Source organism: Diachasma alloeum, unplaced genomic scaffold (assembly GCF_001412515.2).
Source record: "Diachasma alloeum isolate Michigan unplaced genomic scaffold, Dall2.0 Dall_scaffold_00308, whole genome shotgun sequence".
In the NCBI taxonomy this organism is placed as follows: domain Eukaryota; kingdom Metazoa; phylum Arthropoda; class Insecta; order Hymenoptera; family Braconidae; genus Diachasma; species Diachasma alloeum.
The window spans coordinates 368013-385150 of NW_021680447.1; the positions used below are offsets into that span (position 1 = coordinate 368013).

General features: G+C 35.6%; 1 protein-coding gene across 1 annotated transcript; it reads left to right on the forward strand.

The window, feature by feature from the left end:
* The first annotated feature begins 927 nt into the window (after positions 1-927).
* LOC107039853 (dual specificity protein phosphatase Mpk3) lies at positions 928-13565 on the forward strand. The gene is made up of 4 exons (XM_015259694.1): positions 928-2173; positions 4882-5067; positions 7920-8165; positions 11830-13565. Exons 1-4 carry the CDS (start codon positions 1780-1782, stop codon positions 12201-12203), a joined length of 1200 nt encoding a protein of 399 aa, XP_015115180.1. The 5' UTR covers positions 928-1779; the 3' UTR covers positions 12204-13565.
* The last annotated feature ends 3573 nt before the right edge of the window (positions 13566-17138 follow it).

Genomic DNA, 17138 nt, shown 5'->3' on the forward strand with positions numbered 1-17138 from the left:
TCACAATCTCAATTCAACTCGTGAAATTGTGAATCGAATGAGATAATGACATGAGGAGTGTAAACACCCAACTTTTCAAAGAACATTTCCAATCAGTCAAAGTTTATCACAAAGACGAAAAAATCTCCTTTTTTATTCTAAATAAAAAACAATTCCTTCTACCTGACTTCATTCATGAATCCCCCTCTCCCTCCCAAGCCCCCACATCCACCATTTAACCCACTCAAAAATACCTCCGAAATAATGAAACCACGCAATCTCCAGTTATTTCCACCAAAAAAGAAGTATTCACAATCTCAATTCAACTCGTGAAATTGTGAATCGAATGAGATAATGACATGAGGAGTGTAAACACCCAACTTTTCAAAGAACATTTCCAATCAGTCAAAGTTTATCACAAAGACGAAAAAATCTCCTTTTTTATTCTAAATAAAAAACAATTCCTTCTACCTGACTTCATTCATGAATCCCCCTCTCCCTCCCAAGCCCCCACATCCACCATTTAACCCACTCAAAAATACCTCCGAAATAATCAAACCACGCAATCTCCAGTTATTTCCCCCGAAAAAGGAAATAATGTAAAAAATCTTTCCCCGTGGGTATAAGGACGTGGGTGGTAGGGCAGCTCGGATCTAGTATCTACTCACCTCTCCTCTCCTCTCCTCACCGCGCCGCTCGCACCACCCTCTCCCCTCTCCCTGTTATTTACCACTTGCCCTCGCGTGCGCGCCGAGTTCCCCCCAAACTCCCGACACAACCCACGCCTCGTTAATGAAAACATCTTTTGTCAATGAACTGACGTCAGTCTCCTCCCCGATTGGCTGGCTGCCCTGTACCATGTGACTTTCCTCCAATGAGAGCTGAGGGTCCCTCTCTGCGCTCATCGTGCCCGCCGCCATTTGCCCATTCTCCAAGGAAGGACGCTAGTGGCAAGGTGTGGCTGCCTCTCCGCTCCGACCATCGTGGGCACTTGACAAGTTCCAAGCCTGCTGTGTGCCAGGGCCACTGTGGCTTGTTCAAGACGACTGAAATATCGTTCGTGGGGGGCTGCTACCGTGTGGAATTATCGAGTGACTGATGAGACACCGAGAGATATCGGTTTGGAGTGCAATTGACCCGGGGGTATGCGGTTGAATATTAATCCCAGGGGTTTAAGAGCCACCGAGTGACTGACAATTGTCAATTTTTTAATTGTCAACGAGGGAAGAACGCGTTATCACAAGATTCGCGATGTGGGAGACTAAAGTGAAGTGACGGAGCAACAGTGGCACTGAGTGACTGCCGGTTTTAAGTGAAAAGTGAGAATGCGGGATAAATAATAAACAGGGAACACAGAATTGGGCGAGCGACTGGGCCGTTACGCGCAGCATCCCTCCATGAGCGATCAGTGGGTACCATGAGAGAGAGCGAGAGAGGAGGCGGTCAATTTTTTTATCACCGGAAGAGGAACAGCGGCGCGAGGAGGGATGATAAGAGCCAAGTGTTGATACTGGCAAATTTGTTCACGGGGTTTTAATCGAGGGTGCGACAGTGCCGGGGAATTTGCTGGATCAACAGTATTTTTAATCAACGCTGAGGTTGTGATAGCGAGTAAATACGCTGGGTGGATCAATAATGGGGAGCTGGGACTCTCGCGGAGTCGGTTGGCTCCAGTGGATCTCGTTGTTTATGATGTTGAGAGGTTAATTGTCGTGAAGTGATCGGGGGCTTTGGGCTTGGGCCGTTGATTAGTGAGCGATCAGGTGATTCTGGGGTTTATGCGACGGGGAATAAGGCACAATGCCGGGGGAGGGTATGAGTGAGGAGGGCTTTGTGAGGGCCGAGTGGCTGTTCAGGGAGTTGAGGGCTCAGGGGGGACCTGAGAGGTTACTCATACTCGATTGCAGAGGACATTTGGACTTTTTAGAGGCTCATGTCAGGGGCTCGGTGCCACTGGCCATACCCAGCATCATGCTGAGGCGTCTTGCTGCTGGCAAAGTTGACTTATTAGCGACAATAAGGTGCATTGAGCTCAGGAACAGGGTCGAGGCGTTTTTGTATGGGGACGACGATAATCGGGGGACGTTCATACTCGTTGGGGACAACACTGATCCAGCTGGACATCAGGGGGAGACTATTCAGGTGCTCAGCAGGCGACTGAGGAACTGCGGCGGCTGCGTTGCGACACTCATCGGTGAGATTTTTTAATCAGTATTTTTTTATTATGGCTGGATTGATCAGCGTGGGCGACCCTGTTGGCCAACGAGATGGAATTTAATTATCCATTTATAAATCGGGGGAAATTATGGGGGGTGATTGCACAATTATTGATTGAGGGAGATTGCAGGGGGGAGGGGATTTTTCTGGTGAAGTGATATCGTCGTCTGTCGACGGAATATCAGACCGGAAATGTTGGTATTCATCACGTGATGGTATCGGGGAGATATCAGCTGAAGTGATGGACGAGGCAGCCGGCATCGAGTTGTGAATGAAATATTGATTTGAGAGCTGGCGTTAGGCTTTCCTTTCTTTTTCCTTTAACATCTGATTTCAGGGAATGCTGGGGGTATGGGCAAGGGCATGGGCAGCCCATTCACCCTTTCAGACGGCTTTGTTTGTTCTTGGGGGAGGGGGGTTAACGTTTTTTATTAACGTTTTGCTTTTTACGGGGGAATGGGGGAGTCGTTGGAGTGCTCGGGGCTTTTGGGGTGGAGGGCTGATCAAGGGGGTTATTTATTCATTTTTTTGGTATTGAATGTTTTAGTTGAAGCCATTTATAGGGTCAGTTAGGTCCGCGGGTGGAGAGATAATTGTTGACAATGCAGAGGAAAAATTCATTTTTCAGAGCGGTTTTTGGTGTGGAAATTTTTTAGAGCGGTTTTTTGTCCCAGTTGATCAATTATTTCACGCAGATTGACATTTTTGGATATATCGAGTTGATCGAGAATTTTATTTGTGTACTAGGGGGCTCGCCAACCCCCATATGACCCCCTTATTCGGACCCTTGTGACCGTAGGGGTACTAGAGAACTAAGGAATTAGTTTCTGACCCGTAATTTTAGAGTCTTAATTTTGAATACGAAATTTTCATCATCAGAAGTCGATTTGGATTTTGATAATGTAGAGAGAGCCCCATATAACCCCCATGGACCTTATTCTGACTCTTATTTTGACCCCCATGACCTTATTCTGACCCTTGTGACCCTTAATCTGATCCTCGTGGCTTTTATTCTGACCCCCATTATAACCCTCGTTCATTTTTATAATATAGAATTTTTATTAATATAGAATTACTAGGGGGCTACGCCCCCTGCTCGCTCCGCTCGCCAATCCCCATATGACCCCCATGACCTTAGTCTGATCCTTGTGACCCTTAATCTCATCCTCGTAATCCTCATTCTGACCCTCATTGTGCCCCTCGTGACCCCCATTTTGACCTTTCATTTCTGACCTTGAATTTTTGGATTTCGATTTGAATTTTTATAATATGGAGAGATATTGAGAGATATTGAGACCCTTATTTTGACCCTTGTGACCCTTAGTTTCTGACTCCCATGACCCTTATTTGGACCCTTAATCTTACCTTTGTGATCCTTAATCTGACTCTTGTGATCCTCATTTGGATGCTTAATCTGACCCTCGTGAACCTTATTTTGACCCTGGTGATCCTTTGTTTCTTAGCCTTGGTTTTTGACTCCTATGTCCCTTATTTGGATCTTTATTCTGACTCTTGTGACCCTTCATCTGATCTTTGTGACACTTATTTAGACCTTCTTGCCCTTGTTTGGGACTTTAATCTGATCCTTGTGACCCTTAATTTCGAAGTCTTAATTTCGAGTACCAAATTTTTATCACCGGAAGCCGATTTGGATTTCTATAATATAGATTTTTATAATATAAACAGATTTGTTTTGGTATCGAATATTTCAGTTGAATAGATGAGGCCAATTACGTGACCAATAAGTCGTGCGGATGTAAATATCATTCAGTACCGAAGCGATAATAGTATATTTCGTAACGAGCTAAAAAACATTTTTTCACGAGTTATGAACAATATTTTTCATCACAATGTGGGGGAAATTGGACTTTTAGGCACGCGGAGCGTGCCGAAAAGTTCACTTTTCGTCACAGCGTGATGAAAAACGGTTTAAGGACATTCAAGCATCCTTGCAGTGTGGTGCAGACTACACTATCCATTCAGCCCTTTTCAATCATCAAATTTGTTAATTAAATTGCGTGAGAGAAATTTGAAAAAAATCATAAATATTCAGTGTCTTTCAAATTCCATTTTGCACAGAATTATTATGTTTTTACACATTCGTCGTTTATAAATAAATACGTGAAATTGTTTAAACTTTTAAACTTCATATTTTTATTTTTTTTATAAACTATTTATAGAAAATGCTCGTAATTTTCAAAAATTACACTTTTTATATTATTTCATCAATCTCCTTCCTAAAGTTCACTTTCTAATCTTTTTCGGATTTTTAAAATATTTTTCAAATCCAGACCTACAAAGTTTAAATAACAAATTCATGGTAAAAAGTCCAGAAACTTAGGGTCAAATAGGGCTCAAATGAAAGCTCTGATGTTCGATTACAAAAGTAGAAAAGCATTTCGCAAAAAAAAAATAGCTAACGTACTTGGATACCCTCAAGACCTTTTTTGTAAAGGAGAATGAGCGCTACAAGAAGAGTACGGAAAATAATTCCGCTATATCTCTCGACTTTGGTACTTTCCCTTTTACAAATGGATATAACCAATAAGAGATAACACCAACATCTCATGGATTCGAAAATATCCTGTAAAAAATGTGATATTGTAGAGGGAAAACCGACTTGGCTCGTTTTATCATTTGACTATTGAAATATCATTGATACTACGGTGAAACCTGGCGTTGTAGGAGGCTTTGGGGCATTCCGAGACCGATATCCAGAGTGGTGCGAGGGTAGTCAGGCCAACACTGAAGGACAAACCGGTCAGGATACGAATGTTGGGGAACTAATGGGATTGCGATCGTTGAGGATTTCCACACCTCCCACGAGAGCCTATTCGGACAGTGACAGCGACAGTACTTGTGATTCTGTTGGTAAGATACCAGTAGTTGACTCAGATATTGACTCATTGTCATTGTGTACTGATAAGTGGGTGATATGAATTCAGGAGTGAAGTAGTAAAGCGCAGCTAAACAAAACTGAACAGTTTATTCTTCACATCTTATGAATTTTCATTTGTCTCGATATTTATGGATTACAAAACTGTGAGACACTACAAAATTTTGAGAGATGTTTTCTCAGCTACAAAAAAACCTTCAGATACTTTGGTATAAATTATTTAATACCGTGATGATTCGCCAATTATTGAAGGGAAAAATCAATCAATTGAAATTTCTGATGAATTGGTAATGATTGAATCACCTCCGTGATTAGTTGTTTTAAGAGGAAGTGTCAGAAGACAATTTTCTTGGAAATTTTCTTAGTTACAAAAAAGTCTTCTGGTATTTTTCTCTGAATACACTTTCTGAGATGATTGCACAATTAATAAATGGCAAAATGACTAAATTGGAATATCATATCGTCAATGAATTCCTAATGATGGAATTATTTCCGTAAAAATATCAGAAAACTGTTTTTTTTCCATTTTTTTCAGTTTTAAAAATACTTGCTGAACATTTTGCTCTGAAAAAACATCGAGTCAAGCGATGAATAGCAAAATGATTCATTTGAATAGAATGACCTTAATAAGTTGCTAATGATTGAATAATCTTAATAATTAGTTATTTTAAGAGGAAATGTCAAAAGACAGTTTTGTCGAAAATTCCCTTAGTTATAAAAAAAGTCTTCTGGTATTTTTCTCTGAATACACTTTCTCTGAACACTCGTCACCGAGATGATTGAACAATTAATAAATGGCAAAATGACGAAATTTGAATATCATATTATCAAAGAACTCCTAATGATGGAACTATTTCTGTAAAAATATCAGAAAACTATTTTTTTTCATTTTTTTCAGCTTTAAAAATACTTGCTGAACATTTTGCTCTGAAAAAACATCGAGTCAAGCGATGAATAGCAAAATGATTCATTTGAATAGAATGACCTTAATAAGTTGCTAATGATTGAATAATCTTAATAATTAGTTATTTTAAGAGGAAATGTCAAAAGACAGTTTTGTCGAAAATTCCCTTAGTTATAAAAAAAGTCTTCTGGTATTTTTCTCTGAATACACTTTCTCTGAACACTCGTCACCGAGATGATTGAACAATTAATAAATGGCAAAATGACGAAATTGGAATATCATATCGTCAATGAATTCCTAATGATGGAATTATTTCCGTAAAAATATCAGAAAACTGTTTTTTTTTCATTTTTTTCAGTTTTAAAAATACTTGCTGAACATTTTGCTCTGAGAAAACATCGAGTCAAGCGATGAATAGCAAAATGACTCATCGGAATAGAATGATCTTAATAAGCTGCTAATGATTGAATAATCTCAATAATTAGTTATTTTAAGAGGAAATGTCAAAAGACAGTTTTGTCGGAAATTTCCTTAGTTATAAAAAAAGTCTTCTGGTATTTTTCTCTGAATACACTTTCTCTGAACACTCGTCACCGAGATGATTGAACAATTAATAAATGGCAAAATGACGAAATTTGAATATCATATTATCAAAGAACTCCTAATGATGGAACTATTTCTGTAAAAATATCAGAAAACTATTTTTTTTCATTTTTTTCAGCTTTAAAAATACTTGCTGAACATTTTGCTCTGAAAAAACATCGAGTCAAGCGATGAATAGCAAAATGATTCATTTGAATAGAATGACCTTAATAAGTTGCTAATGATTGAATAATCTTAATAATTAGTTATTTTAAGAGGAAATGTCAAAAGACAGTTTTGTCGGAAATTTCCTTAGTTATAAACAAGTCTTCTGATATTTTTCTCTGAACACTCGTCACTGAGATGATTGCACAGTTAATAAATGGCAAAATGACTAAATTGGAATATCATATCGTCAATGAATTCCTAATGATGGAATTATTTCCGTAAAAATATCAGAAAACTGTTTTTTTTTTCATTTTTTTCAGTTTTAAAAATACTTGCTGAACATTTTGCTCTGAGAAAACATCGAGTCAAGCGATGAATAGCAAAATGACTCATCGGAATAGAATGATCTTAATAAGCTGCTAATGATTGAATAATCTCAATAATTAGTTATTTTAAGAGGAAATGTCAAAAGACAGTTTTGTTGGAAATTTCCTCAGCTACAAAAATCCCTTCTGGTATTTTCAAAATGACTCAATTGGATTATCATATCGTCAAAGAATTCCCAATGACGGAATCATTTCGGTACCGAATCGTTTTCGGAGAAAATATCACAAAACTGTTTTTTTTTTTATTTTCTTCAGCTTCGAAAATATTTGCTGGACATTCTGCTTTGAAAAAACACACTATCGAGTCAATTAATGAAGAGCAAAATCATTCATTTGAATATAATATTCTTAATGAATTCCTTATGATTGAATAATCTCAACAATTACTTGCTTTAAGAAGAAATATCAGAAAATAGTTTTTTTGAAAATTTGCTCACATGTACAAAACGAAAATGCCAGACGACGTTTTACACTTTTTTAGAGCATTTTGCTCTGAAAAAAATAATTACCAATATAATTAATGCATCCCAAAATGACTCATTAGGAAACTTTGTCGATACTGAGCTGTTCCAGCAATAAATGTCGAAAGACATATTTCGTTGAACATTTTCGTCAGATAGAAAAATGGTCCCTTGACATTCTACTCTAAGAATATTCATTACCAAAAGAATCGAACGAAGGTCGAATACCAATAAAAATGTCGAATTGGACACATCACGATTTACAATTTCCCTCCTGAATCGTTAAAAAAAGCACTAAAAATGGAATGACTATTTCAAATTACAAGTAGGCCCAGATGAGGATAAAGACTTCCCTGTGGAAATTCTACCACATCTATATCTCGGCAATGCAGCAAACAGTGAAGATCACGAGGCTCTGGCACGCCATCGGATACAGTACATACTTAATGTAACGCCAGACCTGCCAAATGTATTTGAGAGCGCGGGTGCTATAAAATACATGCAGATACCCATCAGCGATCACTGGAGTCAGAATTTGGCGAGCTTCTTTCCGCAGGCTATTCAATTCATTGGTAAGAATATTTTTGTTGTTGTTGGAAATCAGTTGTGGAGTGGTAACACCAGATGACTATTCAGTTTTTGAGCGGAATGAGAGCATCTGCCTTACACTGAAAGAATAAATAAGATTCCCACAAACAATTCTTGAAGGAAATATATAATTCAAGAGGCCCCGTACAAAAAAATTTTCTAGAAAAACCAATTCGGTAGAAAATTCTAGTGGATTTCTATTGAGCTTCTGTTGAAGTTTCTATTAGTTTTGGCTCATTCTATGGAAGAATTCTGCAGCTGTATGGCGGTTTTTTCATAGAAAATATCCAATAGAAAGTATTTCACAGAATAAATCAGTAGAATTTTGTCTCTCTTTGCAACTCTTTCTATGAAGCCATTTTCCATAGGAATTCCTTAATAAATTTTGAATGTCTTCTCACTCCACTTCTCTTCTTTTTTCATTTAAAAAATCAAACAAAAAATTTGAGCTGAAAAATTTTACAGAAAATATCTTCATGGAATAAGTTGTATAGAATAATCGAATTCTATGGATTTTTTCTATCTCAGAACACTTTAAATATTCAACACGACATTTTTATATTCAAACAAGAATTGATTGAGAACAAGACTTTTCTCTCAATGTTGATTCAGAGATATTTATTTTTTAAACAAAAAAATCAATCAGCTTGTTTTTTTATCTCAATGTAGATTCAGAAATATTTATTTTTTAAATAAAAAACATCAATTACCTGTCGTAGGGTTTAATTGTAAATAATTTAGGTCAACACTTTTCGAATTGATATTCATAATTGTGAAGTCATTCTTTAGGGATTATTCAGTAGTTATGACTGGAGGAGTAAACGCTCAGATTAATTCTCCTCTCGCTCGCTCATAGTTCATCACATGTACTCGACCCTTGTTTATATGCCTCTGATGCCCCACTATGCTACCATAATATACGGAGTTCAATGTTCTCTTGGCATTCGACGTAAACGCAAAATTTAATTCGCGAGTAACGTCGTGCAGATGTCCCCCGAGTTTCAATCGAGCTGATTGTACGAAAGTCATAAATAATATTGAGGAGGAATATCTCAGTGGTGAAGTGGTAAAACGGAATCGGTCAATTTCATTTGAGACTAGATTAATTTCACGTCAGTATCTCGGAATGTAAGAGAAATGGACATTTCTTTGATAAGGATTTTTTTTAAATTTCGTTGCGCTCCACTCCTTTTAGATTCAGATATTACGACAATTTTTAAATTGAAGTGGAGTAACAAAACGGGATGAGCTATTTCAATTGAAAATACATCTATTTTTCGTAAATATCTCGTCATCGAAGTGCAGTTCACAGGAATTATATGAACTTTGTTCTAACATTTTTCCATAAATCATTAATAAACCATCAATTTTTCACCCCGGAAATAATTTTTTTTCGAAAACGTGGAGGAATTATTCCATATTCAGAATTTTAGTAAAAATTTCATGTCGGAAAAACTGAAAATTCCGAAAGCTTACTTATTTATGGGACGAGAATGTTAAATTTTGTTTTCAAGCATTAATATATTAATAATATCAAGAATACTGAATACTCATGAATCTTTTCAAATTTTTCTGACGCAATTCAACGGACCAATTCGACGATCAAATCGACGATATCTTTAAATCTACACAAAAAAATTCACAAAAAATTGCAAAAAAAATGCGGTAAAAATTACTGAACTGCACACGGTAGAAATACTCTGAAATTCATCCGTCTTTTTTGTATTTTTTTATTAAGAAATAGATTTGGTTGGAGTCTATTCAAATGCACATTGGTTAATGATTTTATTATCAACATAACATAATTTATTTTATTATTAAAAAATGCATATTTGAGGAGCCATTCGTTAACTATTCGTTAACGAATGCACACTTGCCGAGACCAAATCGACCCCAGTCTTCAATCAAAGTCATTTTTTAACAATAACTAATCCCTTCTATCGGTGCACTGAGGGAAGGATTTAGTTGATGTTACGAGTCTTCTCAACTATTACCACAATTCCTTAATTACGATTCCACAATTCCTCGAGAACGCTCGTAAACAGCAACTAAATCAGCAAAAAATCCGTCAACCCGGTAATTTCAGAGATATTTACAAAAAATTATTTCACCAATTCACCAGCAATGTGTTCCGCCCCGCGCTACATTCAACTACCATCTTCCCAGCGGATCTCCTGCATGGATTATAATTCAAGACAGATTACAATATTCTCCCCCGACGTTCGGATATCCGGATTGGGCGTGTCTCAAATAGATTTTCCGTTAAGGTTTGCAATTGCTTCAAAAACGCCTAAAGTAGCTGGGATTTCTTACGAATAGCAATTTTCCCATATGGTGAGCAGCACTGAAATACCCACTGCGCAGTAGACAATTAAACAACGGATATCCGCTTTGAAACATAGAAAGTGTACTTACATGGGCGACGGAAACGGTTGAACATGAAAGCATTGTTATCTTATTTACCATTTTTTTTTTCAAAGGTGGGATAAGATCTCTGCTTGTATTTATGGGTATTTATATACATGCAATTGTCAGTTCCTTTCATGGGTTATTAGTGGGGATATCTTTCACTTTATGTATTCATTGCTTTCTTTGTGCGTTTTCCCTCTTGTAATGTTACATGTTACCCTGAAAAATTCCCACTGGGCTGATACTGTTCATCAAGGCTTCCCAAATTATGATGTTTGCATCACTTTTCCGAGGGGATAATTACTACGAACAGAGTTGTACGCCGGATTTTAAGCAGGATTTTGAAATTTATTGGAAAAATCTTTAAATACGTTGCTATAAAACCACTTGAAATCGCGATTAATGACTAATTAGTGAAAAAAGAGATGAATCAATTAAAACTCTAATGAATTGCTAATGATTGAATTTGCTTAATCAGTTTTAAGAGGAACGGGGGTCGGCTTTAATAGTTTTCTTTTTTTACAAAAAAAAAAAAAATAGAATAATTCAAACTGAAATATTCCATTAAACGTGCGGATTTAATGCTGTATAATAAAATGTTGCTTTTACATGTGATTTTTCCCTGGGCGCCAGGTCAACATTGAACTCCAACGGGATTAGTTCATTAAAATGAGTTTATTTATTTGTTATTTATAGACCTAACAGCTTAATACCAATTACAGAGTCAAGTTAAATACATGCATTCTTTCATGGCAAATGTAAAGTTGTATTTATTTATTCAATTAATTAATTCAGTAGCGAAGTGGTGAAACGGTTTGTCGACTCATCTCCCAGTTGAGTTTTTGAGGAATATTTCCGAATCTAAGGGAGATAGCAAAATTTTCGTTATAACCTTTTTTGTAGAGCCGGTTGAGAGCTACAACAAATGTTATAACGAAAATTTCGCTATCTGCCGTAGATTCGGAAATACTCCTCAAAAACTCAACTGGGATATAAGTCGACTTAAACCGTTTTACTACTTCGCTACTGAATTGTATGATAAATTAAAATATCCAGGCAATATTTCTCCATAATTATTTTCATTTAGATATCTATGAGTTATGTAGAAAGGGTGAATAGGGGAATTAGAGAAAATAGAACTCCATGCCAGTTCCCCATTAATTTGAATGTCTAAACATTATTGTAAAAATGAAAATTTCCAATGTATCAATAATTGTCATAAATGTTTTAAATTTCCAGAGGAAGCCCGAAACTCGGACAAGGGTATACTAGTCCATTGTTTAGCCGGTGTATCCCGATCTGTCACCATAACAATAGCATATCTCATGCACAAATGCAATTTGAGTCTGAACGATGCGTTTAATCTAGTACGAAGTAGAAAATCCAATGTCGCTCCGAATTTCCACTTCATGGAGCAATTGCACAGCTTCGAGCGTGAGCTGAGGGATCGTGACGATCGTAAACGGAATAATCAACGATGCATTGGGGCTTGCCAACCCAATGGGCCGTGCAATTGTCCAGCGCCGAGTTTCCTGAGTCCACTCGATCTGGGCCTCAGTCCTGACTCGGGAATTGAGTTCGATAGATGGGCAGCCAGTACACCAGCTGAATGAGACGGGCCTGGAGGGACCCAATACAAATTTTAGGTCCCTCCTCCCTAGTTTTCGTTAATTTTTCATGTGTAGAGTTGACACAGGAAATGCCAGTACTAATGTTAATCATTTTACATGTTTGGTGGGAGCGGTTCGCAGGTCGAACAGTTCGATATAGACCGGTACTTTTGAATTTGAAGTTGTGTATGTGTGGATGCGAGTGTAAGTGTGTGTGTGCGTGAGTGAAAATGTGAACTTGGTAGATTTTTCAATGTAGATCTACTGCAAATCTTCGATTTTTTGTATGTTTTTTGAGGAAATCTTTTTCCAATATTGCTTCCATCAATAGATTCGAAGATTTGAGAATGTCTGAGGGACAGCTCCATTGACGAAATAGATTTTGATTTTTTTTTCAAGGAAAGAGAGGACAATTTTAATAATTGGTTGCGACTTATACAGTTCACTGAAATGAAATACATTTTTTAAAGTCACACTTTCCATTCTATTGCTTTTGCATTTCTATTTTTAATGCTGTGTTTCTACTCGATGAAAGGGATTTAATTTGAAGCAGATATTCATGATTTTTTATTAGCTATTAGTTATTGCTGAAAAAACAACGTGATAGGTAATGGTCTGAAGAACCGATTAAACTCAAGAAAAGTGAGCTCAAATGGAAAGAGTGATTTGAAATATCCAGAATTTGTTATTTAACGTTTAAGGACGTCAGTAATTAGTAATTAATATTGATCATATCTATTACTTTAGCGTTCTTTTCAAGCTACACTTTCCATTCGATTGCTTTTGCAGTGCTATTTTTAATATTGTGTTATCACATGAAAAAAAGTATGAAATTTCAAGGAAAAAGTCATTTTTTATTAGTGTAGAGGCCATTCAGGCAAAATGGACACTTTTAACTTCTTTTGAAATGTTGATAACTCGTTGAACTGTGAAAGTACAATTTTTCCCCTCTGTGATGAGACTAGAGTGAGTTTTATTTATGAATTTGTTTCTGAGTTATGAACATTGAAGAAGAAATCCATTCTGCCCGCTCTGCACTATTTATATGAAAAAATTGGTAGCCACTGTTCCAATAAACAAATTTAAAGAAGAAAACTGAAATGTGAAAAATGTGATTCGTATGAAAAGTGTGATTCGCAACAATATTTGTGAACATTTCCAGTAATATTCAACAATTGTTGCCGGAAAAATGTAATTTTTCAAATCCAATACGAACTATTTTATAGAAGAAAAAACTAGAATTTCATCTTTCTATACAACTTCAATATTGAGCCATTCTCTTTAGGAATTCCTTATCCTGAATTTTCCAAGTACTTTCCACTTTATTTTAATTCTTTTTTCGTTGAAAAAAGGCGAACAAACAAACTTGGAAAATTCAAGCCGAGGAATTTCTATAGGAAATATCAACTATAAGTTGTATAGAATAAAATTCCTTTCATTTTTTCTAAAGAATATTTTCTATCGAAAAAGTTGTTGCATTCAAAAATTCCAGAAATCTAATTTTTTAAAAGCCAATTCATTGCAGGGACTGGATCAAACGACTAGTTATTCTCTTCCTCTACACATTCGAATAACCATATTTATCTACTAAGTTCACATGAAATAATCCATACCTACTCCCTAAAAATATTCCACTCCTGCAGGCCAGGGGAAAAGTTTTTACAAAATGACGTTTCTATATAAACGCCTGTTCCTTAGAATAAATTCCTGTCAATTTGTTAGTCACTGTAAGACACCTCGATAACTTGAACCATCTAGATACCAATCTCTGCGCGTCTTATATAGAATGAGTCGAAGTAACCACAGCTTCCTGCCTCCTGTTTCCATACGCCTTTCCACATTATTTTTCACCAATCCCTTTTTTTTAAATTCCTCGTTCTCATTTCTCTACAGTAAAAATCATGAGAGACTCCGAAAATATTGCTTCATGATTTAGGGAGAGAGTAGATAGGACTGTTAATACTTCTACGTAAAATACAGAGAGATCTAGTAGAAAAAAACTGACTTCTTTTTATACCTATTTTAATTCATTTAATTGATTAATTCGAAATGTTCGAATTCTTTATGTCATCGCAGTATTGGACTCTTGAAAGTATTCTATGAATTGATGTGACGATGAAAGAATAAAACTAGACGACAATTGTGTCGGAATCTGCGATTATTTGTAATAAAACGTACAATTCACCTAGTGGCATGATTATTATTTTAATTCTAATTGAAACACAAAAAAGGAAAAAGATTGAATGATTAAAGTGTAAGAATAAAAATCAATACATTAAAATAAAGGGATGAATAAGCTCGTAGTAATTGACTCTAACAATGTGTCTGACATCTAATTTATCCGATATTCAAATGAATGAATGGAGAGCATTACTTATTTATGGTGTATCGATATTGTATGGGTGTGTCAAATCGTTCAGCAATTCACAAAGATGTCCATACGTATTTTTAGAGTATAATTTTATACCTGTTGTATAGCATTATTGGATCACAATGCTGTATATTGTGGATATTCGTATTATCGTTGAAGACGTCGATTATCGAGGCTGTGTTACATTTCTTCGATATAATCGTCAATTATCTGATGTAATCAAGGCACTTATGGGATTGCAATTTAGAGGATTGGGTCACGCACGAAAAAAAATCATAGAAAAATCTAGTGAATTTTTTATTTTTATGGGCAACTTTTGCTATTGAGACATTCTCTTTAGGAATTCCTTGACATGATTTTTTGTACCATTTTTCAGGTTATTTTTCTTCTCTTTTTATTGAAACATCGAATAAGAAAACTTGGAAAATTCGCGCCGAAGAATTTCCTACGAAAAATCAAATTTCATAAAGTTTTTCTGGAGAATATTTTCTATTGAAAAAATTACGCAGATAAGCTGCGGAAATTTTCAATAGAATCATTGAACTTTTATTGAAAATTTTGTTAGTTTCTGACCGATTCTATTGACAGATTTGGCAGCTTTATTGCATATTTTTATAGCGGGTCTAATCGGAACTCTTTATAGAAAAAATCCGCAGAATTTTATTTTTCTATGCAACTTTGCTATTGATACATTCTCTGTAAGAATTTATTGATATGAATTTTCGTAGTATTTTTCACTTTATTTTTCTTCTCTTTTTATTAAAAAATCGAACAAAAAACTTGGAAAATTCTTCGGCTCGAATTTCCATAGAAAATACCTCAATAGAATAAATTGCGTAGAAAAATCGAATTCCATTAATGTTTTCTACGAAGTTTTTTCGTGTGGGGCGATGAAAATGTTACTGAATTGTGAATGGATTTTGGTTACTTGGGGTGAACTTATCGCATATAGAACGAGATAAAAAATTCATTCGACAAGATATAATCAGTGATCGATGAATCTAATAAAAGAAAACAAACACATAAATAAATGAATAAACTCTGATGAATTATCGCATCTATTATTCAACAATGAGTACGTAAAAAAAATTTTTTATTAATGGGAAGTTCATTCTGAGAGCTTCATAGAAACAGTATGAAAGTTTAATCATGCTGTATCCGATAAAATTGTAAATTTGGGGGAGAAATATCTTTCATACGTGATTTGAAAATAAAAGGTTGTCTCAAATATTGGAATATACAATGCACTTCGCGTTCGATAAAAGTAATGGAGACACGTGGGACTATTCACGTGGAACTGTTGCAAATTGAAAGTTATCGCGTGTTAATTTGGCTTCCAAAGTGTATGTCATGGAATTAGATAGGTTTTATTGATGCAATAGAAGATCATGGGTAGTTATGCATTTTTGTGAAGGGCATTCCGCCGGTTGTTTTATCTCCCGAGTAACTGAGAATATTTATGATGATTGTGTATCCACTTCATTATGTACAAAAGCATTAGATTGATTAAGGAAATGAAACCAAATTCATTTTTAATAGGTAGATAAGGACTTTAGATTTCGCTGATGGAATCTTTGAATTGGACGTGTCATTGGTTTTGCTGCACATGATAATTCAGTAGATTCGATCATTGGAATTTTCATACGTGAATTTTTTTCAAGAGTGGCCAAAAATAACGGGAGTTATTGCTAGTTTTCCTCTTGGTATTGATGAAATTACACTTCTTTCAATTTACGTTCCAAAGGAAGAGGGGCTTTTATCCTCGGGAATATGTCGTCGCCGTATAGCCCGTTGGCTCTGTGACGACGATGTGATGGCAATATCTAGAGTTTTCCACAATTGATTCATTGAAATCATAAAAATACCCCATTGACGTTACAAAATTACGATATACTTGCATAACTACTGAAGTAACTCTTATTGATTTTCAAATGGAAATCGAATGCTGAAAGATATCAGATCTGACTAATTTTCCGAAAAATAGATGATGATTGATATTGTTTCCATCTGAGTGGGCAGTTCTTCAGGATTCGATGAATCTTTTGAAGGTGGCCAAAGCTAATGAGAGCTATCTCAGAAGGATCTATTGCTAGTTTTCTCGGACGATTCCAAATTCGTGAAATTGAATTTCCTCTGATTCATGTTTCAATGTTTACCGTTTTTATTTCATTGACGAAATCGAGGAATTATTGAAGAGTTGTTTTCATCCTTTGGAATATATATTGGCAATATCTAGATTTTTTTCGAATTGAGTGATTAAAATCGTCAAAAATTCCCGATTGCCAGTTTTCTCATGTTTCCAAATTCGTGAAATCAAATTTCCTTATTCATGTTTCAATGTTTACATTTGTATTTAATTGACGAAATCGAAGAATTATTGAAGAATTGTTTTCATCCTTTGGAATATATATTGGCAATATCTAGATTTTTTTCGAATTGAATGATTAAAATCGTCAAAAATTCCCAATTGCCAGTTTTCTCATGTTTCCAAATTTGTGAAATTAAATTTCTTCTGATTCATGTTTCAATGTTTACATTTGTATTTAATTGATGAAATCAAGGAATTA